General features: G+C 34.3%; 9 protein-coding genes across 9 annotated transcripts, besides 3 other annotated features; 3 read left to right on the forward strand and 6 right to left on the reverse strand.

The window, feature by feature from the left end:
- Window positions 1–643: 643 nt before the first annotated feature.
- Window positions 644–5,980, forward strand: TVAGG3_0959730 (FURRY-related family; the record flags this gene model as incomplete). Its single annotated transcript, XM_001319679.1, has 1 exon — window positions 644–5,929. One exon carries the CDS (start codon window positions 644–646, stop codon window positions 5,927–5,929), a length of 5,286 nt encoding a protein of 1,761 aa, XP_001319714.1.
- A 135-nt stretch (window positions 5,981–6,115) lies between these two features.
- Window positions 6,116–6,234: a mobile genetic element.
- A 381-nt stretch (window positions 6,235–6,615) lies between these two features.
- On the reverse strand, window positions 6,616–7,770 carry TVAGG3_0959750 (ubiquitin-like family; the record flags this gene model as incomplete). The annotated part of the gene is made up of 1 exon (XM_001319678.1): window positions 6,616–7,770. The coding sequence occupies one exon, from the start codon at window positions 7,768–7,770 to the stop codon at window positions 6,616–6,618; it is 1,155 nt and encodes a 384-aa protein (XP_001319713.1).
- Window positions 7,771–8,389: 619 nt separating this feature from the next.
- Window positions 8,390–9,976: a mobile genetic element.
- Window positions 9,977–10,028: 52 nt separating this feature from the next.
- Window positions 10,029–10,752, forward strand: TVAGG3_0959770 (acetylation-dependent protein binding; the record flags this gene model as incomplete). The annotated part of the gene is made up of 1 exon (XM_001319677.1): window positions 10,038–10,736. The coding sequence occupies one exon, from the start codon at window positions 10,038–10,040 to the stop codon at window positions 10,734–10,736; it is 699 nt and encodes a 232-aa protein (XP_001319712.1).
- A 65-nt stretch (window positions 10,753–10,817) lies between these two features.
- TVAGG3_0959780 (translational elongation) lies at window positions 10,818–11,254 on the reverse strand (the record flags this gene model as incomplete). The annotated part of the gene is made up of 1 exon (XM_001319676.2): window positions 10,909–11,232. The coding sequence occupies one exon, from the start codon at window positions 11,230–11,232 to the stop codon at window positions 10,909–10,911; it is 324 nt and encodes a 107-aa protein (XP_001319711.1).
- Window positions 11,255–11,971: 717 nt separating this feature from the next.
- TVAGG3_0959790 (armadillo (ARM) repeat-containing protein family) lies at window positions 11,972–14,365 on the reverse strand (the record flags this gene model as incomplete). Its single annotated transcript, XM_001319675.1, has 1 exon — window positions 12,015–14,288. One exon carries the CDS (start codon window positions 14,286–14,288, stop codon window positions 12,015–12,017), a length of 2,274 nt encoding a protein of 757 aa, XP_001319710.1.
- Window positions 14,366–14,456: 91 nt separating this feature from the next.
- Window positions 14,457–15,281, reverse strand: TVAGG3_0959800 (uncharacterized protein; the record flags this gene model as incomplete). The annotated part of the gene is made up of 1 exon (XM_001319674.2): window positions 14,715–15,257. The coding sequence occupies one exon, from the start codon at window positions 15,255–15,257 to the stop codon at window positions 14,715–14,717; it is 543 nt and encodes a 180-aa protein (XP_001319709.1).
- Window positions 15,282–15,844: 563 nt separating this feature from the next.
- On the reverse strand, window positions 15,845–16,533 carry TVAGG3_0959810 (nitroreductase family; the record flags this gene model as incomplete). Its single annotated transcript, XM_001319673.2, has 1 exon — window positions 15,889–16,533. The coding sequence occupies one exon, from the start codon at window positions 16,531–16,533 to the stop codon at window positions 15,889–15,891; it is 645 nt and encodes a 214-aa protein (XP_001319708.1).
- A 1,250-nt stretch (window positions 16,534–17,783) lies between these two features.
- TVAGG3_0959820 (cyclic nucleotide phosphodiesterase family) lies at window positions 17,784–21,227 on the reverse strand (the record flags this gene model as incomplete). Its single annotated transcript, XM_001319672.1, has 1 exon — window positions 17,815–21,222. The coding sequence occupies one exon, from the start codon at window positions 21,220–21,222 to the stop codon at window positions 17,815–17,817; it is 3,408 nt and encodes a 1,135-aa protein (XP_001319707.1).
- A 262-nt stretch (window positions 21,228–21,489) lies between these two features.
- Window positions 21,490–22,926, forward strand: TVAGG3_0959830 (uncharacterized protein; the record flags this gene model as incomplete). The annotated part of the gene is made up of 1 exon (XM_001319671.1): window positions 21,490–22,926. The coding sequence occupies one exon, from the start codon at window positions 21,490–21,492 to the stop codon at window positions 22,924–22,926; it is 1,437 nt and encodes a 478-aa protein (XP_001319706.1).
- Window positions 22,927–23,005: 79 nt separating this feature from the next.
- Window positions 23,006–23,037: a mobile genetic element.
- Between the last annotated feature and the right edge of the window lie 1,020 nt (window positions 23,038–24,057).

Raw genomic sequence — 24,057 nt, forward strand, 5'->3', positions numbered from 1 at the left:
TTAATTTATATTTTTTCATAATATTTTTATAAAATTAAAAAAAATTTGGAATATTTAAGTTGTTCAAATCAGAATCTTAAGGATTCATATGGAATTATCATTAGAGGAGAGCCATTAAAAACTAAAAATCAATATAATTTGCAAATTTTTAGAGTAAATTAGGCAGTATCCAAAAATTCATTATGGAAACATATCTCAAATCTTTACATGCTTACTAATTATTATATGCATGGTCCTTCAATCAAGAAATATTTCCATCATTTGACTTTAATTCATGGATTTATTCGAAGACTAACGGATATTTATTTTTACTTCAAAGAAAAATGTATACTATCAAGTTTTAATTGATCAATTTCAAACAAAAGGGTTTTCCTATCGATTTATCATTGGAAAAGACATATGTTATCTTGCATCGAAAGATTACATACAATTGGGTAGGTATAACTGTTACTAGAAATTTGTTCAAATAGCATTGAAGTGTAAGATCAATTTTCGAGACACTTTAAAATTCAATTCCAAGCAATGATAACTACTATTTATTCTCGCAAACATATTTCTCAATCATTTTGAGCAGCCGATATTTGATGAAAATCATAAAATCTGTTTTGGAATTGTAAACCACTTTACAATAATACGATAAAAAATGGGAGAAGTAGCTCCTATCTTTGAATCGGTCTTATTAAATCTTTTGGATTCTTTTGTTCCGCATGTAGACTTCACATTCTCGAAGTTGGAGAGCGAATTTTCTTCAAACTCGTACAATGATGCGGAAATGGATGATATTTTGCAAAAAACTGTTCTAACATTTCCAAAAATGATGGATGAGTATCAAAGAGTACTCAGCATCATTACAGAGTTTGCAACAGCTAATCCAAATCCAGATGATGCAAAGATGAAGCGAAAAACTGAAGAAAAAGTCACAACTATCTTACATCTCCTTTGCAGCAAATTCAAATCAGAAGCTAACAGATCAGCAGAAAAAGACTTTACATTAATTAGAATCTTATCTCCCGCGTTTCGTCCATCTAATTTTTATCACTTCCAATTTTTGCGTTCTTTGACATTAATCATTCTTTCCGATATTATTAAAGACATCTTCACACGCTCGCCTAACCAGCCGGCCATTGCAAAGCTTGTAAGCTGCGCATTCCACAATTGCGTTGCTACACATAGATTAGGACGTGTACAGAGCAAGCTTGTCTCTACATGGGCAGATACTATTGGAGAAATCTCAAAAATCTCCTTATCTGAGATCTCCATGTCTTTTGACCAATATATCGATGATGAAAACTCTCATTTGGTTCTAGAATTAATCGGAAAAATCAAGGCAAACGATTCATTTGTTGAATCAATCCTTATGACAGTCCAACAACAGAAAAAGAGAAAAACTTTACAAGCCCAGACACTTTCTACTCTCGCTTCCTTACTTTCTGTTGCCAAATGCAAGACAGACCTTCTCAAAGAGTTCTTTTCATTAGCATGGTCCGTCAGATCTCAAGATGGAATCAAAGATGGCGCCGTTGACCTTATTACGACTTTATTCAACAGATTACCAGATGAGGCCAAGAAAGCATCATCATTCTACTCTACACGTGTCTTTAAACACATTGGAAACTCCGCAAAATTAAATCGTACTGCAAATGCCTTCCTTCGCTTAATACAAGGCGATATCAGCAAGATTAATTACGTTAGTGAGCTCGATGAGCTTAAATACATCTCTTCTGCCGGTCAACAATTCGATAAAGAGCCATTTGCAACAACTTTCATGAAAACGTTCTTCGTAAAGTCATCGTTCGACGGCTGTCCCGACATTTCCATACAAATCCTTGTACAACTCGCTGCTTGCGACTTCAAATTATTTAATTCTACAATTTTACCGCAATTTATGAAACTTAAATGCGACGATATCAGGTTTGCCGTCATCCTACATGCCTGCGCGTACATACAATCGAAGGAATTCGAGAAACACGCCGCATGCAAACCATCAAAGGATCAATACCAAGAAATGAACAGCCAAATTAGATCGGCCGTCCTCGGATCGATCAGTGGCCTCGAGGGATACATTCGTACCGAGAAATTCGTGGCCAGAATCGCTGATTCCGTATCAAATTATTTTGATGAGTCGGATATCATCGTTGCTGACTTTATTAACAAGAAGAAATACACGGCATTCGAATCAGAGCAACAAGACTTCGACAGCAAGCTTACTTACATTGATACAATCAATGTTGCAACAGCATTATTATCTGTTATTCCAAATTCACTGAAATACTCCGATTTCAGTGACGAAAAAGTCCTCAAATGTATTCTACTTCTCTCTGCCTCCAATAATATTAAGATTTCGAAGCTCGCGACGGGAGTATTGAATCAAATTTTCTCCCAACAGAAATCTTCTCAGTATGTGATCCAAGCGTGCATCAATTATGCCCAGATATTCGATCTCCCTGTCCTTAAGATGCATTGCCTCAACGTTTTGTACAATTTATTCTTGACATACAATTATGAACCGAATGACAAGAACATTCTTGAGATACAAGCACTGGGATTAGTGTTCTTATCATCCAACATCACCGTTGCGAGGTACTACGCCCTCAATCTGTTGAAATACATCGCATCAAAATCAGAAGATCAAATTTGGTCGTTGATTGAACTGAATAATGAGATGATTTGCGAGGCATGCAAACTAACAATCCTTGTAATGGACACGCCGCCGAAACCAGTCATCACGGCGCCGCCAAGAGGCAACATTTCATGGGAAAACGTTTGCTGTTCAAGATACAACACTCTTTGGTATCTATTCTACGCGGAAATCATCAATATTCTCATCGAGTACCACATTGACTCCGTTTTCGACCTAATTCGAGAAAAATTATATCCGAAATACAAATCTATCATACAAGGAAACATCGATGATACCTCCAAAGCATCGAACATCCTTGTCTTGTTCTTTAACACCTTCGCGCGTGACACAGATCTCGAACCAGTCTCATTTAGAAAACAAACCATTGATTACTACTTCAATGAGGCTCTGAAAGCACCAAAGAACGCAGCACAGGTCGTAATCAGTGCAATGAAGCACTTTAACTGGCGCGTTCTCATTAATAATTTGGTTTACATCAGGAATTTCCCTCCGGAATTCATTACTTTGACCGCATCGACCATGGCCTTCATTATCCAGATGCCGAACAACTTCTCCCATATCTTAACGGCCTGTTTCCGTCCCTTCATTGAATTTCTTGCGATGGTTCAAAGTTATTTCGCTTCAAATGGAGTAAACGGACCTCGCCAAATCATCTGGGATGAAGAGCACCTCAAGTTACTCGAGAAACATTCCGAAACCGCCGTAAATTATTGTATCATAATCGCTGCAGTCTTCAACAACATTCTTGACCAGATTCCAGAAGAAGAATGGCCAGTTGCGACCCGCCAGATCATTGTACAATTCCTCTACCACTGGTGCCAGCTCGAAGACAAAGAAAACAAAGTGAGATGTTACGCAGTCAACGCATTAATTCCTATTATGAAAGCCGGAACCATTTTTACTGATGGTTTCGAGTTCGAGCTCCCCATGCTTGAGATCATAGCCGAATGCCAAAGTGCCGGATACGATGTTCTTAGTTCTGTTTTGTTATATCATTTTGATTTGATGTTTGACATTTTTGTCAGACAAATATTTATCAGGCCGCGAAGGGAATCATCCTTATTCTTTGAAGCAGTACTAAGTTCATTTGACGTATGTGCAGAAGCACAGCAAATGCAGGCACACGTTGGTTCTCTTTTGTTACTAACACAGTTCTGGGGAAGAGACAATCCAGAACCAGCAAAACCGATATTAGTAACAATTGCTGATTTGTTCATCGACCAAGCAACGAATTCCGATGTACAAAAGATCATACAGAATGCGAAGAACTTGGATTTCGTTCCTGTAATGTTTTCTTTTGCAGCTGAACAAGTGATTGAAGCTGGTTTAGAAATCATGAAATCAACAAAATTAGTAACAACTGTTAAAAACATTGTTGCTATTTTAGTTACATGGTTTTCACAAATCAGAGTTCTTCCAACGAACAAACACATCATACAAGGCATTCCTTCTAAATTTAGAAGGTTTAATGTCATCTCATTCCTTAGAGCGATGTCCGATGTATCCAAATACATCAATGAAGAACAACACGAAGTATTCAGTCAACTGTGGTTTGAACTATTAAGATTTGCTGATAATTCCATTGTTGTTTTACTTTGTATCTTTGAATTCGATGACACATCGATCAAAGAAAGAATTTTCACGCAGCAACTCGAAAGAAATCCACAGTTGATAACGAAATACCTCGCAAAGAGATGCTCATTCAGTTTCTGGTACTTCCTACAGACAGAACAGAACCAAAACATTAACTCCATCATGTGGATTCTCCCTGTTTTAACAAGAGCATTCACTGATTACGTAGAAACAGAAGATTTGGTCGAATTACATTACACAACGGTTATTCACTTCACTTTGCTATTTATAGAGAAATCTTACAAGTTCTTTGAAGATTTGATCAGTGTTTTCGAACCAGAATTTGCTGATTCCGTTCTCCAACTAACACCTGATTTAGAAGGCGGTGCAATTAATGTTGGAGAAGTTGCTTCGAAGATTGCGGAAGGATTACACGAAATAGCACCACAAGCGAATACTCAATGGGCACAAGAAGCGTTCAAATGGGGTGTCTGCTGCAATGACATCAAAGCGGGAACAAGATCATTAGTTGTTTTCAATGCTTTGAGAGGCGAATTCCTTCCAAACTACGCTCCAATTCTCATTGACGCCGCTGCTTACCATATACAACATTCCAGCCAGGATGATTCAAGAGATTTGGCCGCTTTCATTGGCGAGTGCTTCTCCATTTTGTACAACAACATTGATAACCCAGAAGTGACATCAATCGCATTCCAGTTCGCTTCAGAATGTCTCCACTTCAAAGAGATTGGAGATCAGTTCTTGAAGAGAGCGATGCCGATCTTCAAATACTGCGCGTTCGATACAGCGATGGCTGCTTCTGCTAAAGAGTTATTGATTGACGCGTTTACACCTTTCGCGCCTGTTTTGGAATCAGAAGCAGAAGCCCAGGAATTACTCAAAGACATTGCTGATTTAAACAACGCTCCTGAAGCTCTTTTGATTGCAGCTCCTTTCATTAAACATGGTTTGCCTTTCGTTGATTTCGGAATAACATACGAAGAAATCATGGCAACTCCTTTCGATTCACTTCATTGCACTGTTGTTATGAAGTTCTTCATCGAAATGCTGAGAAACGCCGGCCAACCATTAGTTGACGCAATCATTGATGTTTCTACAGAGTTGACAAGGAGATTTGGCGATTGCATTCCTGCAGCAATTCTCAACCAAATTTACGTTGTCGCGTTGACAAAAGTCAGCCAATTCAGGTCGGCAATTAATTTCATCATGTTGATCACTGCTACAGATCCATCCATTGCCACTGCAACACAGTCTGTTGAGAGCGAAAATCAGCATTCGTTTGCAGAACTCGCGAAGAAGATCTCTTCTTTGGTTGGAGATAACAGAGATCAGTGCGCAATCACGAATTGCCAGTCAATTCCTCAGTTGAGAGGAATCATTTCTCAGGAGAATCCTCCAAAGATTACTCCTTTCTCAACACAACACGAGATGTTCGTGGGATTAAAGAGAGCAGAGGATACTTCGGGATCGTCAAGAACAAGAATCAAGAGAATGTCTTCTTCTTGTTCAATTGCTCGTGGTTTGTTGTTCGCTAATTCAAAGACAACTGTGTTGAACATGATGCAACAAACACCAAATATCACTGTTAAACAGTTGCCAACACCAATTGTTAAACAGGAGCTCTTCCAGAAACAAGAAACTTCACCACAAGATTTCTTGTTATCAATAGAACAATTCGCTCAACTTGGAAATTAGAAATTTATTTTATTATTTTTATATTTTTATGATATTTTTCTTGTAAAAAATATGGTTTATTATATTATTCGATTCAGTAGAATGAATATATTATTCAAGTTCTGAATGAATAGATTACGTTTCAATTTCTATCATTGAAGACTTTTTTTCAGAAGATGAAGAAAAAACTCAATTAGAAAATGCTAAGGATGCACTTAAAACTTTTTGACACTCTCTCAAAAAGAGATATAGGGGTGTGAAGCTTCATAGATAATAAAACCTTAAACAGGAAATTTGAGAGTGTGTCAGAAAGTGGTAAGTGCACCCTTAATATAGTTATCTAAACTTTGAATTCTTAACAAAGTTTTTTTTACTCGGATAATTCAGATTTTAACAGTTTACTCATATATATCTCATTCCATTATACATCTATATAAAAGGTTTTATATGGGGTGCAAAAATGAACGAAAACGATTATTTAAATCCAACAATTTCACATGCAAAAAATATAAAAGAAAAAAATACATACATCTTTTGATTACATTACGCGGATATATATTTAAATTGGCAAAAAATGAACAAATTGAATTTAAATTAATCGGTATTGAGCATTTTTGCACTTTTAGGAAAACCATATATAAAAGAGGAGAAATTTCTTTTTTAATTCTTTAAAATTCGGAATTATAATTATTATTAGTAATTTAAAATTAGAAGTTTAATTGCGAAACAATTGTTCCGCCCCATTCAATGACTGTAAAGCCATCACGTTTGAATCTTGGAAGATCTTGTGGTTCAACATCACAAGGAGTTTGTAGAGGTAGAGCAGCGAAGAAAACTCTATTTATATTATCGGGTTTAGGATCGACACATAATGGACACATCTCATCAAAGTTTTCTAACTGGAAGTATATTTTCAGGTAGTTGTAAGCAGCGAGTTTTGGACACCAATAAGTGACGAAGTCACATATCTCAGAATCGTTGAGATTCATAAACTTTAATTTCTCTTCGAAGAACTCAACACTATCTTTTCCTTTGATCACAAATCCCTTGTCCATCTGAAGATTAGGGTAAAAGAGTGTTTCCCAGAAGAGATATCTCAATTTCTTTCCTCTGTGATTGATTTCGCCTGTTGGTGAAGCTTTGACGTTCCATGTACTTCCTTCGTCGAATGATGGATAAACAAAAGAGAAAACACCATCATTGACTTTAATATTTACTTTCACATCAATCTCTTCTTTTGGATATAAATAAATGACAGGTTTTCCTCCGCGGTTCCTCAGACATATATTGATCACACAGTGATCTTGTATATTGTAATCTGATAATGGATGATTAGGTATAATTTGCTTTGTACCACATCTTGCTCTGAATTTATCTATATCTATTCCAAATTCTGCTGCAATCATGTTAATTAATTCTGTTGAATTAATCTTATTATCAATTACCAGGTTTCTCATCCTTCCTTCATAATTAAGGAAGATGCTAATATTTCCATTCCTAGAAGAATTAGAATAATTTTTGATTAGATGAACAGCTTTTTCATCATGAGGAATGTTCTTGTAGAATGAAAATACTTTATTAAGAGAAGGAATTCCGAGAACTGAAGTGAAAGTTTCTTCAACTTCTTCGACTTCATCTTGAGTCTTGAAATCAACAGTGCGTGCACGACTAATCATCTTAAACATGTCATCTTTACCGTTATATTCTGCGAGGTTTTCAAACAAATTTGAGAATTGACAAGCTGTCAAAGTTGCGTAATTAAGAATTTTGCATATCTCTAATGGTTTCCTTTCAGATAAAAATTCATCATCATCAATATATTCTGATATGTTTTCTCCTATTTCCTTCCAATTTTGCTGCATTAATCAACAAAATAAATGAAAATTTTAAAATTGAAATATTCCTCTGAATTTTTTTTTCCACATCAGAAAAAAAAGTCGTTCTATTACCACCTTTCCAAAAATTCAGCATCTATCATTCAATACAAAATCAAGTCTTTTCTTATTATTTCGATTTTATATTGAAAGTCGTAACAAATTAAATTATACATATTTGCTATTTTATTTATGGACTTCATTAATGGCTCATCAATGCTGAAGAAATAGACTAACAAAGAAAATACATATACAATAAATGAACATATTAGATATTTCAAACCATAAAAATTAAATTCAGGTTGAGCCTCTTATAGTCTCTTTAAGTATAAGCGAACGCCTATTGTTAAACATGAAAACATGCATGCTGACTTTAATTGCTAAATATTATAAGTTAATGTAGAATATATGAAGTGTATCAACTAATACATAAAACTTTGCTTTGTGCTATTTAATATTGCTGGCATAAATTTTATGATAATCTATTAGAGTTTGTTTTCTACTCATCGAATTTTGCCCAATTCGAATTTTTGTGAAAAAGTTTACAAATCAGAACAATAGAAATTGAGAGCCTCCAGGTCCTCTGTCTTTGATCTTCATCTTTTGTCAAAGGTACATTCACTAGGCGATAACAGTAAAATGGGATGAAAATAGGATAAATAGTATCCCTATATAGTGCCTAACAATATTTATACGGGCCAAAAAAAATTTGGCTAGAGATTTGGCGAGTTAGAAAACTTAGAAAATTGAGAGGAATTTTTATTTTCGAATTTTTTTGGAAAGTTAAAATTGTGATTAAAAATCGATTTCCGGGAGAACTAAGCATCTCATCATATATTTAAATCGATAAAATTATTAAATAATAGTTGAATAGTACAACAACATGAAATTGTGGCTGAATATACAAAAAAAATGAACATAATTGACATTTTTGAAAATTCATATAGTTAGATGGTGACAGACTCATAAACTATACTTTAGCTAAGAATGATATATGATTTCAACAACACATGGTTAAAATCATAAAAATTTTTTAGATTTCAAACAGATATATGGTAATCTAATGGAACAGAGTCAGCAAATAGCATGTAAAATATGTTACAATTAACTTTTTATTATATTCAATAGTAAATATCGAATGGTATCCAGCTTTATGGTTAAATATTTTCTTATCGAGCTTCTCTTGAACTGTTGTATTAAGGTTGTAAATTTTTGATGCTAGAAACTTTGGAATCTTCTTTGCTGCAGCATTTTTCTTGAGAGTTCTTGCAATTTCGAATAGATCTGCGCATTGTATGAAGTGGGGGCTTTAAAATATCTTGAAAACAGAATAGGACTGCTTTTCCAAAGGAATGCTTACTTGTAAATCAGAGAGTTTCAAAAATGAGTACAAGATTATCATCATACATTTTGATTTTGCTGCGTAAAAGGAAGACAAGGTATTAACAGATCATTTACTGTTGTTCATCAAAAGAAGAAAACTTTGATAACAACTAATGATGATAAAATCAAGCAATCTTTTAATATTTTAAATTGATAAGACATTCAAAATATTTGAATGGTTTCAAATATTTTCTTTTAATTTCTCTAATATATTATCATGACTATATAATCAAATTTAAATTTTTATTCAAAAAGGCAATATTTCAAATTTTTAATTTCAATTATCTTAATTCTGCAATAAATGTATTTAATTGTAGCAAATTTAATGATCTTTCGTCATGGTTAGCAATTTGGAACTCATAAATTAATGATTTCTTCAAGTAAAATTCTGCATTATTTCAAAAGTCAATAATTCTCTAGTAACTTTTTCCCAAACCCTAACCATTATATTATATGTGTAATAGAGAATAATTGCAAAAAAAGATGGCCGAATTTACTGGGTAGTTCTTGTGATGCGAAATAATTGGAATTTAACACCTAGTTTTAGCAGCATCATTCTCTTTTTGCTCTCATTTAAATGCTTTTGCACACTTTAATTTTGAAATATAAGAGTTTTAGAAATTATCAAATTTATCTGCTCAAATACTATAGATCTTCATAAGTGTTAATAGAATCACCAGCCTTACATATAGTGTTTAATATAATGATGCACATCATACTGGGATTTATTCCTTATTCATCTAGTTATTATAAGATTTACAACCCCATGAAAATTTAAAATTTTGTCAAAAATAGTGAATGTACCTTTCTTTTGTCAAATGTTCCAATTTGAAAGGGAGAAAAAGTCACTTTTATAAAAGTAACAAACATTGATGAATGCATTGTTGAGGAAAAAATCATTACAGATAATGGAGCACCTTATGACAAAGCCATGCTCTTCTATCTTTAATAATGCACAAAGGATGAAGCTTCATAAGAATGATAAGGTTGCGCAACCAGCAGAAAACCAACTTTGCCTAAATTTAATTAAACAGAAAATATTAGAAAACAAATACCAGCGCATACAGAACTGGTTTGACGATATTGAGCAACTTTGGACTGAAATAGAAATACAACCATCAATTGAACCAGAAATTCTTTGCTGTGTTTCGGAAAGCAGAAAATTGTTCAATAAGGAACGCAGGTCTATTGATATTCTTTCAACTTCTAGTTGGCCAGATGAACTTGCACGCGTTAAAACAAAATTATTAGTTGCAATGTCTTTCCCACCACCAAAGATCAAACAAGTTGCATGCAACTTAAATAATTCGCTTATACCAAAACCAGAGGTCCCGGCTATTGACGAGAAAGAACTTCGCGCCTTTGTAAAAGCATCAGATATGATGGAAACAGAGGAAGAGAACAATGAGATCAACAGAATATTACTGGAAATGCAACCAGAAATTAATATCCCGGAGAATTCAAGCGCTCTTGTTGATGTTACGGCTTTATCAGTACAAACCATCCAAGCACTCAAAGCATACATGAAATCTCGCTTAGAAGAGAGAGGTTTACAATACCCTACATCATAAATTTGTATAAATCATTTTGTTTTTTATGTGATTTATTAAAATATGTTTTTTTGATAATTCTATTGATAATTATCAGTATTTTCGGTAAAAATTCGATTGCATTTGATTCGAATTCTAAATAAAATATTGATTTTAGTTAAATATATTTTTTTGCAAAAAAAGGGGTGTTCATTTAGAAATCGAACATGTCACCAAGGTCGAGTGGGGCGGCTGGTTCTTCTTCCTTAGCCTCTTCCTTTGGAGCCTCTTCAGCAGCAGCGCCAGCAGCACCGGCAGCTGGAGCAGCAGCAACAGCGGCGCCTGTTGAGATCATCTTCTTAGCACCCTCTTCGATGAGTTCTTCGATGTTCTTGCCCTCGAATTTGGCAATAACATGATTGAGTTTCTGTTCATCGACGGCAGCGCCAACGGATTCAAGGATAGCCTTGACATCTGCAGCAGATGGAGTAGCATTTCCACCAGCAATTGCAAGAAGGTATGCAGCGACGTATTTCATCTGTAAAAGAAAGGCCAAACCACCGTCACTTTTTTACACTCATACGGCATAATTTCTTGCCAGATACAAAAATTTACTTAGATTTAAAATGTCAATCTTATTCTACACATATTATCAAAGTTTCAAGCTCTTTACCGAAAATAATCAAATTTTCTAAAAGATCTATTCACCATTTATTACTAAATATTCATGCCAATCATAAAGTTATTCATTTTCTATAGAGCAAAGCCTAAAAACCTAATTATCTTTTTGAAAAATATTGAATATCGACAATTATGTGCATCATCTTTCTTAATGCTTCTATCATCAGAATTTCTAATCATATGCTTTCCATGAAGTTTTAGATGAGAAAATTATTCAAATTTGGGAAATTTAGTTGCTTATGATTAATGAAAATATGTATCTAAATATGAATTCTAGTGACTTATCTACAACACATAGAAATATAAAAGGATTACTTGACATTGAGCAATTTGTTGAATTTGAAATCATTTTTACAAGCCCCTACCTCAAATTCTGTTTCTTTCAGTGTGAAACTCTCAATATTCTGCGAGAGTGTCAACTATATTAAGTTTTGAACAATTAAAATGAGCTCAAGTGCGTTTTTCTTGGTTTTTTTTCATTATTATTTACTCTGAGTTTCCTTGATTATATACTTTAATTTGGTTATTTGATGAGAAGATTAATCAAATTTCATAAAATAAGTTGAATATGTTTAAAAAAATAAGCATTTAAATATAAATTCTAAAGCTTTATTTATAATATATAGAAATATAAAAAGATTATTTGACATTGAACAATTTGTTGAATTTAAGTGTGTTCTTCTTGTTTTTACCCAATGAATTCCTTATTGCCTTGAGTGTTTCAGGGTTAGAAATTTCATTCTGAATCAAATTCTTCAGCTCGTTGTATGATTCAGTTGAAATTTCGTTCTTTTTCAGTTCACTTTGTGACATCAGAGCGATTTGGACCATGGAAACAACAACATTCTGCGGGATCTTGATGTTTCTTGCAGGCAACTTTATGACATTCACGAAAATCTCTTCGATTACTATGTAATCTTTGATAATCTTGGAGAATTCTTCGGAAATTTCCTTGTTGCAAACGGAAAGTGCCAAAGAAATCAAGTGGACGAACTGTTCTTCAGCTTGCCCATATGAATCTGATCCGGCAAATGATACAATCGATGTTTCGAGAGATTCAAAAATATTTTCTTGTTTTAAGTAGTCCTTGTCCGCAATTAATGCTTCTATAACATTATTGATGGCAAGAGCACCAAATTCTCCTGTTGTATATAACGGGAAGACCAATTCCAAAAGTGAATTTTGGTCTTTTTCGGAAAATGCAGCGGAATCAAGGACTTTTGTCTTCAAACAAGTGTAGAAGATCTCAAGGAAGTCTGGAACTGCATCAAGGGATATTGAAAACAGAACGGAAAAGACTTTTTGGGCGAGATTTAGAGATTTCGCAATTTCTGGGAATTTTTCAACATGTTGAGCGACCAAGTGGAACAAGATTGAGTTGCCATCACCGAATGCTTCCAAAGGAAGGCCTCCAAAGATATGTAATTTGCCTTCAAGAAAATCTTCGAAAAATTTCTTGACAAAATCAGCTTGGATGCTATTGTTAAGCTCTAGGATCACTTGGATGACTTCACAGATTGCGTTTACCTTAACGTTATCTGTCTGTTTCTCTAACAAAGAAATCAAAATTTGATATAACTGATTTATATCATTAGAATCCTCCAACTTCTTGGTAATCTCAACAGCAGCGGACATTACGTAGAAGAACTCTGAATTTCCGGCGTTTTGGAGGTTATCAACAACAAATTTGTAAATTAATTTGATGTTTTCTTTATTTTGGCTCATTGTTGCCAATTGAGTGGCCAATTCTATTCTCTCTTTGTTTGTCATTTGAACGTCATTGGAAACAAACGATTTCTGCAATGTTTCAAGGAATTCTTCTCCTGATTTCGTAATTGCGAAGAAAGAAGCGATTCTGCATGCAGCGTGGCCAGAGAAATCAGATGAAAGGAGTCTGTTGCACTGGTTTGTGACCTTGTCTGATACTTCCAACACGGAAATTGGGTCAATTTGGCCAATTGCAGCGAGTAAATAGATTGATTCAGCAGAAATGACTGGGGATTGGTCAGAAAGATGGTTCTTGGCGAACTGGTAGATCTGATTGATGAGATTTATCGTTGCTTTATTGGTATTTTCTAATAATGTCTGTAAAACCTTGAAAAATGACTGAACTGTATCAGGTGTATACTTATCAAAGGATTTAATGAATTTCTGAGCGATATATTCGTTGTTTTCGTTCGCTTCATCAGTAATAATCGCTCTAAGAGCTTTATGAGCTGCATTTGAGATATTCTGCTCAGTAGAGTATGCTAATTCGACAAGGTAATCGAGTAATCTCCTTTCTTTGTAAAAAACTGATGGATTTGTGGCCAAAATGAAACATCCGGAAATTTTACACAATTCATTGGATGTAAGTAACTTAATGATCTTGTCTTTGATAGGTAAGCTTTCGTCATTAACAAATAATGCAAATGCTGTTGATATTGCTGGATTTAATTCATTTTCTAGGAAAGTGTCATCAAATTTCTTAAGAAAGATCTTGTAAATGGATGGCTGAACGTCTACATGGCATTTCTTTGTAAAATCGACTAAGAATTTTGGGACTTTTGGTAAATTTTTGTATTCTGATTCTATATATGATACCAATTGATCAAATATGGTAATAGAATTATCAACATCGATGAATGAGATCAATAAAAGTAATTTGACAAATTGTTTTTCTTTATCTTCTTTATTTGTAGCGTCTTGGAGTAATTTTACTTGTGAATCAACAATTGGTGATTCGTCAGCAAAAGAAAGACGTGTTAGTAATTGAATGAATTGTGGAATTATGTGTGGAGATGTTTCTGCGATTTTGAAAAGAGATTCCCAGATTTGAGATGGATCAATTTGTAGTGAGGAGTCTTCTAATTCTTCATTTGCTTTGTTGTTGATGGCTTCTATGAGCTTCTGATATAATTCATAACTATTCATAATCAAGGACTAAGATTCTGAAGTTTACAAAATTTTGTCCAAAATCATGAGGACATCAAGGATAAAATCGATTGTTTCCTTTTACAGATAGACTAGAAACAAATAATTAGAAATATTTCTCCTATAAATATATACAATATCAGCCGATTTTTGAATAAAAATTTATCAAACTATTAGTAAATAGAATTCTTTTATTAAATTTATATTCATAAACTAGTAAATGTCGTAATTTTACATGTAGTGATCAATAAATTACGAAATTACTTTTCCAAATATCGATATGAAAGAAGCAGCCAAATATATATTAGTTCAGTTTGAGGTAATGAACTAAATATATCAGTAGATGTGAAACCAAAAAATAAGCGATTATTATTTAGTTTAATATAACGGAAATTTTAGTCATCAAAGCATCGAATATATGTAAGTTTATTGTCTAGAGGAGGAGCGATGATGTCTGTGGGATCCACGGCTACCGCCTGTTGATGGGCTTTCTTGAACTGAATCTCTTGCACGGCGGCCTTCACGTGTTGGGCGCTTATTCTGTTCTAATCCTGCTTCTTCAGCAAATAAGTCTACATTCTTCTCGAATGTACGAGATTTCATATCTGCTACAGCTACGGCAATTTTATCGAAGAAAGCTTCAATATCCTTAGACTTTGAGAATCCAGTCTTAGATGGGAGTCCCTTTTCCTCTGGGAACTCGAGTTTCATTGTCTCGCGTGTTTCATCTAAGTGGTAGCGCTTGATAAAAGCAAGAGCGACGCACATAGCCCGACGCCATGCTGGGTCGTTCATGTCTACATCAATATCTGGTTGGAGACGAGCAAGGATAGCATCATTAGCTCCAATTGCTGATTTAGCAAAGTTGTGAATATAATTTGCATTTAAGTAATTGATACCACCATTTTCTGCAATGATAGCTGTTGTCTTGGCATCGATTTCAGCCTGCTTAACGTCGTCAGCGCTCATTGTGTAATGAATAACTTGAAACGGTTAATTCAAGCGTTAAAAAACTTTTAGTGTATCCCCCTCAAATAAATATAAAGCTTTTCTGTTACATGAAAAAGAAAAGATTACACAATTATAATCACAATTAAGTCGCTTACCTTATTTATATAAGAAATTTGAAAAACATCTCAATCTTTAATCTGAATTTCCTTATTTTGAAGCATAGAAGGCATATATGCATATACTAACTTTAAATAGTTTATACATAGATGTTTTCGCATCAATTAATCATTCAAAACCAAGGGCTCTTGGAAATATCTGTACAAATCAATTCTCGTTATGACTTCAGCAGTCATATCTAATAATAATGATATAAAAATGACATAATATAAAGATTCAAAACTCGAATGGTCAAAAATCAAAAAGAAGGCTGTCATATTAGAATTTTCTGATGCACAAAGAATATTGAAATACTAATACTATCCAGTACAAATGCGCTAACTAAAAACAAAAGATACCTACTTTAATTCATGCCTCGCAGCAAAGTTAATTTTCGATATCAAAACAATAAAAATTTGAGAAAAATTCAACTTTATTTATTAATCTTACCAGAATTTTTCGTTTGAAAGCAAATCATCTTGATTTGAGATCTTTACCATTTGCCATAGTGCACCTTTTGTTCGGCTGTGAATTGGATTTGCTCAATCTTTGGTCTGTCTTCCAAAGGATATCCAATTCCCAAATAGCATGGCAAGAGGTAGTCATCTGGTGCGCCAATAGCCTTTGCGACATTTGGTCCTTCTTCTCCAACAGGGATTCTCATAGAGCAGGCCAAACCTTCAGCAGTTGCAGCAAGGAAAATGTTCTCAATTACACACCAAATAGAGGAAATTGGGTTTAATGAACTGACGCATGTTGGATGCATGAGATCTGGTGTGGATTTGAAGAATGGAAAAACAATATATGATGCATTATAAAGCATGGAATATTGTCTTGGCATAGCAATTGAATACATCTTCTCCTGTGCTGAGCCTTTAGATAATGTTTCTTCCAAAATCTTGAGCTGAGCAGGTGTTGATTGCTCAATGAATTGAAGAGCATGCTTCTTGTCCTTAGGATCTTTCACTATGATAAATTCCCAGTTTCTGAGGTGATCATATGTTGGAGCCTTTAAACCTGCATCAATAATTCTTTTCAAGACAGCTTCTGGAACTTCTTTATCTTGGAAGTCACAGACCATTCTTCTCTTTTCAACTGCTTCATAGAAGCTCATATGTGAGGCTTGTTCACTCGACATTGTTTTCTTTTTAGAAAAATGAAGTGATTTGAGAAAGTTCATCAACTTTTTTGCACATTCAAATTAAAAAATATCTATTGTATTAAGCATGGTATTTTTCATGTATTTTTTTAAAGGAGTTCAGAAATTGAATTCAATTTATTGAGTTAATTCAAATTTGTCAATATTCAGAATTTTCTGGTGATATCATAAAATAAAATTCTTGTAGAAAAACTATTAACTCAATAGCTATACAAAGTTTAAAACAATTGATATCAGAAAAATTTGAGGGAAAAATACCAAAAATTTGACACGAACCTCCATTCAATTGAAATTTTGAATGATGTTCATAAACGATAAAAAGTAAAAAATTCCCTTATAAGATCGGAAACTATATGCTCAAATATTATTGATTTCCTAATATTCTGAAAGACAATCTAGAGTTGAAAGGAATTACGTTAAGGTCGACTTTTTTGCTATCAAAACATATCATTTATGAATTTAAAATGCATCTCAATGATTTTTATGTATTTTTGTTTCTTCAAATTCTGACAATTTTGAAAATAATATTTGATATGATTATTTATATCATATATTTCAAAATAATGATATATTATTCAAATAGAAATGATTTATATAACTAACAATATCATTGTAAATATATTTTCGAAATTTTGAATTTAAAACGAAAGATGATCAGTATAAAACTATAAAATAATATTTGTCAATATTCACATTGAATTTTCATATAGATCTTCATGGGAAAATGAATTTGCAAATTTATTTTATATCGAATTTTTCTTGTATTTATGAAATCTTCGAATAAAATCCTACAAGTATTATTACTGTTATCATTCCTCGATGTTTTCATGCTTTAGAATTAGTTGATTAAAATCCAATTATTTAAGCAATTGGTAACATGATTGTTATTGAATGTCTATACTTTAATAATGATAAAGCAATGACGTTTTAATATTTCAAACACCTTGAAAATGCCCTATCCATTGATAATATTTGTAGTTTGAAAACCCCGCCAAATTTAAATGAAATAACCGTTTTCATTGAATTATTTGATGCTGAATCAACTTATTATATACCTTAACAAGTTGATTTGGTTGTAAGTACAACTTACATATCTAAAACCAAAACAGCTCTTATGCTTGATTTTTTCAAATTCACATATCTTTAAATGTTATTGCTACTTATAGAGCTTTGCCTGATACTAAGCTTAATAAATAAAAAAGAGATAGTAGTTTATTAAAGTAGTTATACAAACATTATTTACAAAAAAAAACAAAATTATTATCCACCAATAATTGAACCCATATTAATATTTGCTCTTGAAATGAGAGCCTTCATTGATTCATCGAGTTTAGCAGCTTCTTCTAATATTGGAACAACAATTGAATCTCGTTCGAATTCCAAGTGGATTTTCATCAATTCGACCAAATCTTCTTTTTCAGATGGATCCAAAACTTCATCCATTTTTAGTTTCGCCCATCTCTCAGCGACATCTCTTTCTCTAAGGAAGATACTTTGCCTTGCCAATGCACACAAGACAATAGAAGGAGATGCTCCAACGAAACATTCCATTTGTCCAGTAGAATCCAAAGCATCGATTGTTCTCCACAATTGTGCTTTTTGTTCAGCACCCATTGTTTGGAGAAGAGACATATCAGTCCACGAGAAAGCAGTGAACAAACTGGACACTGTTGAGAACAAACCACTTGTTTCCAAAGTGAATGATATTGTTTGGTCAACGGATGGTTCTCCTTCCATTGCGATAGGGTCTGAATAAAGTGTCAAAAGGAAAAGCAAAATTGAAACCATTTCAACTTCACTCAACAATTTGACGAAACCTGTTGACAAAAGAAGGAAAGTTGCGTACTGGAAGTGATCAACAGCCAATCTCCATGAATGGAAAGGTAAAGGAGGATGCAAAGCTCTTATCTGCAAAACAACTTCCATAGCTGTTTCTTCTTCGCATCCGAAAAATTGGAGAACACCAAGATCACGGAAAGTTTGCATGATTCCTTTCAACATGTCATCTTCATCCATAATCATGAAATCCAAGGCAGTTGTCGAAAGAAATTCGCCATTAGAACCACTCTCATCATTAATAATTGGCATTGAACTTTGTGATTTCGGTTTCGGAACTCCTTTGTTCGATGAACTAAATCCTCTTGCATCTAAACCATTCAGACTTGACAAAGCTTTCAAAAGATTAATTGTTCGCTCAGTCAAATCCGCCGTATTTGCAAAAACAATGTCCGGAATGTGGGCGCAAGTAATATCAACCATTGATGTTGGTAAAGGTTTAAAGTCATCAATGAGTATTTGCACTTCTTGCCATACTTTAAAGGAAGCATCGAATTGGTTCTCGAATAAAGCGATATTTATAAAATCAATCAATTTCTTCTTCCTGTTGTAATAAATGTCTTTCAAAGCTCCTTCGAGAACTGATCCACAAATTCTTTGCCACATCTTCACCATCTTTAGAACAGATCCTTGTGAAACTTCTTCGTTGTTCGTGTTATTGTTGTTGTCCGCATTCGTCCAACTCAATAAACGACCACTAGAAATAGAAGTTCTAAACGTGTTCAAAATAGAAAGTGATGATGCTTGAGGAGGAATAAATTTACGTCTTTCTTCATTATTTGAATGGCTTTGCAAAGGTTTTGATGGTAATATCTGTGCAGTCTTTTCTTCTCCACCAAATTTAAGTACACCAATAACAGAATAATTAGTATTCAACACTGGGAAATACAAAGTTTTCGTGTTGTCAACGTTATCTTCAACTTCAACAACAGAACCTGTTTTACAGCATTTAGAAGCAGGATGATCAGCACTCAAAGAGATGACATCGATTTCTTCACTGTATTTATCAAATAATTCGTTTCTAAACCTGTCAACAGTATATAAACAAACAGAAGTGAAGTGAGTGTTTTCTCTGAAAAACTTGTTCATTCTTTGTATCATTGTCATTAGATCTGTAGGGGATTTAAGACTAGCAATAACATCAGTTAATGCTTCAGCTTGTCCCACTTGTTGCTTTGATTCTGCGATTGTCTTCTTTAATTTCTTATTCTTCCAAGCTGATTGAAGAATTGGCAACATATGGGCGCAAATCGTTGTCAAAGCTTCTTCATCCAAAGCCGTAAAAGAAGGCAATTCCTTCTTGTTATACAATACAACGGCCCAATATACTTTCGATGAATCTAAAATAGGAGACACCAAAAGTGAAGAAGAAAAAGAATTTTCATCATAACAATCAATAACAGAATCATAATGCTCAGAGAATTGTGGCTTTGTGGAATTAATTGTCTGCCTGTATGTAATGGCTGTTCCAACAATGCCTGTGATGGGAATAGGATCTTCTAAAGTTTCAAATTTCGTCAATTCTCTGACGACACTTTTTTCAACAGAAACTTTGAATAATTTCACTGATTCGCAATTGAAGAAATCCGTGAAAGAAGTAAAGATATGGTCAACAATAGAAGACATTTCGCTGGCAGTACACAATGAAACATAGTTGTAAACAGCTTGTTGGAATGCTTGCGTTCTTTTTCTAGATAATTCCGATTTTTCCAGGCCGGGAATCATCAAAGCAATTGATCTTGCAAGCATGGATGTAGTCAGGTAATCGCGATCTTTGATTCCGCCAACTTTATCGAACAAACACAAGATTCCTTCAACTTGGTATTGAGAAACAACGGAAAGAACGGGCATAATGAAAATTTTCTTGTTTTCTTGGATGATAGGGGTATCAGATTGGCTGACTTCTGGGTCGTCTGAATTGGATTCGATTGGATTTTGTGAAACAATGGCTCGCTGGAAGATTCCTTGCTTCAGAGGAAATCTTAGTTGAATCTTTTCCTTAAGGAAGACTAATTCGTCGGTAGACTGCTCGTATTTTAGGAAAAATGCACGTGGACAATTGTAGAATATGGGTACTCGAGTCTCAATAAGAGATGTCATTTCGCATATCGTAGGAACGTTGTACATGTCGGTAATAAGCTGCTGAAATGCGGCAAGATGACGGCAGTCTGCAATGAATGCTTGGCAAAACTGCTGCCTGACAGGAATTTCCCATCCTTCAATAATTGTTGGAAGTCCTGAGAATCTTTGATTATCATCAACGAATAAAGTGCAGTATGACATTAAGGCGAGTGGATACTTTTCGAAAAATTGCTGAAAGTTTTGAGTTTCTTGTAAATCTTGTAAAATTAAATCGATTGGAGATTTATTATAATAATTTTGCCTTGATTGGGCAAACGCGTGTGATGGATGCGTGTTTGCGTTAGGATTTGCCATGTCTCCTGCTGGTTGATGTGCTAATTGAGTATCAAATTCTGCGAATAAGTTTGATGCGGAATCACTAGGATAAATGTTTCTATCTTTCGTTAATTTCTCATTTCTGTCACGCGCACTTCTTGATTGAGTATATAACGAATCATATGTTTGAGTTCCTGAAATAATTGGAATATCACCAAAAGATTCTGAAGAAGCACCAACAGAAGCTCCAAATATAGTAATTAAATCTTTTTGTTCTGCGAGAATAGCTTGTAATTCCTTTTCTTCTTGTTTCAGCTTCGCCAATTGTCTTTCTTTCGCATCATGGAATGTGTGAAGTTCCATGAGACGTTCAGCTTCAAATGTATGCTCGCGTAGAAGTTCACTGGCACTGCTAAAATGCACACGATCTCCCATTCAAACGAGCAAAAAAGTGACAGATTTTAAAATCTTTATTCCAAATATTTACGGGTGTGTTTGCAGTTAAAAATTATAAAATTTGCATTATCTAATGTATCTATGACGTTTCATTTTATTGCTAATGAAATTTGAATTTAAAATAATCGTTCAGCAAATAATTTGTGTCTGATGTTGAGTTTTGAAGAATTCCAATTACAAGAGCTAAGTAACAATAATGTTAATAACGAGCAGACCACAAAGAAACTTCCCTGGCATCCTTATACTATGAGTAGAAGTACATCCTGGGGTAATAAAAAGCAAGGAGAAATTCCAAAATCTACATCAGCAGATATGCTTACGAATGAAGGAGATTTCTTACAAACGATGTATAACGAACGTATTATTTCATATTTTCCTTCACCAAAATCAGATTTAAACAATAAATTCGTGAATAATTCTCAACCATCGAACAATAATAAACAAACAAAGGCTTCAGGTATTTCTACCCAAAAGCCATCATTCTCAAGCGGAATTGGTTCGAAACAGCCAACTGCCGGACTTTCTGGAATTGGCGCCAACAAACCACCAGGATTTTCACACGATAAAGGAGCTACTGGTAACAAACCATCATTAGGTGGCATCAGTAGTTCTACAATCAAGGTAGGCCCAGCAGCTCCATCATTAGGCGGACTTTCAAAATCTTCAGGCTCTACTTCATTATCTGCTACAGCGCAAGATAAGCCAGAAGCTAAACCAGCTCTTTCAGGTGGAATTTCTAGCATCGCTAAACCAGCCGGAGCTCCTGCGATCGGCGGTCCTGCTAAACCTGCATTTAGGCCAACAGGAACACCACTTGGCGGAAATACAGGTCTTAAGTCACAAACTCCTTCAATTGGTGGAAATACAGGACTTAAATCAACTCCACTTAGCGGAACTACAGGTTTTAAACCACCAACTTCGCTTGGTACAGGTACTGGAATTAAGCCAACAACTCCACTTGGTGGAAGTACAGGTCTTAAACCAGCAGAAAATTCAACTTTAGCGAAACCAGGTGGATTTTCATTTGGAAAGAAAGCAGAAACTACAGAAAAAACTCCATCAAATACAGATACAGCAGCAGCCACAGATAAAACACCTTCAAATACAGAAAAAGTGCCATCTAACGCCGAGGGAACTTCCTCAACCGCCGAAGCCGATAAAAAGGTCAATTTTACAGCCAAGCCCCCATCCATTACACCCACCGCAGGAGCATCACCATTCAACGCCGGCGCATCCAAGACATCAGTATTTGCATCACCAGCTAAACCAGCAAGCTCTGCAACATCTACACCAGCTGCAGGAGCAACAGCAGGAGCAGCTTCATCGTTTAGTTCCCAGAACAAGACCAAGAGTGGCCCGAAGAACAAAGGAAGCGGTGAATGGTTTGGCTTCGAATCAGTTACAACACCAATTACTACTACAAATAAGTCAGTATTTGGTACCACAACAGCATCAAAGTTCGGTGCTAAATCTGCTACATCTACTACCACAGGAACAACAACAGCTGCAAGTACCGCTAATAAACCTTGGGCTGGTAGTGGCGGAAGTGTTTTCGGAAACAGAACTAATACAGCAGGATCATCTACTCTATTTGGTGCCAGACCTGCTGGAGGCGGCGCTTTCGCATCTAACCCATTTAGTGGCGCTGGTGCAACGAATAATCCTTTTGGTCCAAAAAAGTAATTTTATTTTTTGTTAAATTGTATAAAGTAATAAATCATAAAGAATATTTAAATTCCTCTTTCTTAATCGTCTTTTTATTTTAAGAGTGCATTACCACTTACTGACATTCTCTCATTTTTTTTGACATCTCTCACCTTATGTCTCAAATGATTAAGGGATCACCGCTTTAGTTTACAACTATTCAATTTTCGACACTTCGAGGTCTATTTTCTCTTGATAGAATAGATATCATTCTGCATAAGCATGACCATAACATGTCCATACCATTATCTACCTATTTGTCGTTTCAGATATCAAAAAGAAGAGATTTGATCAAAACCTTAAACATTGGAGTTTTCCCTGAGAGCCCGCTGATCAAGATTTCTCAAAATTGGTCCATCCGATGTTCATTTTTTATTGAAATAATATGTTTAAATATGATTAAGAGTCTATATCTTCATTATTGAAAAAAGTCAACAACCCAAATCTAGAGGTCTTTCTGCGCTTCACCACATTAGATATTTGAATACTTTTTTCGAAAATTTGCACATAAGATAGTATTGTATCATTGATTATATATTTCATAATATTGGTTGCCAATTCTTTGTTGTTATACCATTTTTAAAGCAAATGTTAAAAATTGAATAGTTGTAAACTAAGGCAGTGATCCCTTAAGGTGAATGGCTGATATTTTCTGTCTGTAAAAAGTATTGAAAAACTACCATGTTGTACCGAATGTGGTTAATATAATATTTACAATTAAAACAGGATTTGTTGATTTTGTGAGAACTTGTCAGAAAATTGTAAGTGCTCCATTAAATTTTATCAAAATACAATTTCGTTTAAATGCAATTAATTACTATTCTGTAAAAGCTCATCAGAAGATACTTTTTTTAAAATCTTACTGAAATTATCAATTACAGTTATATACTATATAAATGTTCACGAATATCTTAGATTCATCATCCAGACCCTAATATTCATTTTGTATTGTATTGTCCAATAAGAAAATATTATACAAGCAGTAAAACCTTTACTTCAATTTCAATATTTTTTTTACTACATAGAGTTTGATATATAAGTGAAGAAAAATCACCCGCCTTAGGGCTAATTAATGAAGATTTCTTAATGATAATCAATCAGCATTCATAT

The sequence above is a fragment of the Trichomonas vaginalis genome, chromosome I (genome assembly GCF_026262505.1).
Source record: "Trichomonas vaginalis G3 chromosome I, whole genome shotgun sequence".
NCBI lineage: Eukaryota > Parabasalia > Trichomonadida > Trichomonadidae > Trichomonas > Trichomonas vaginalis.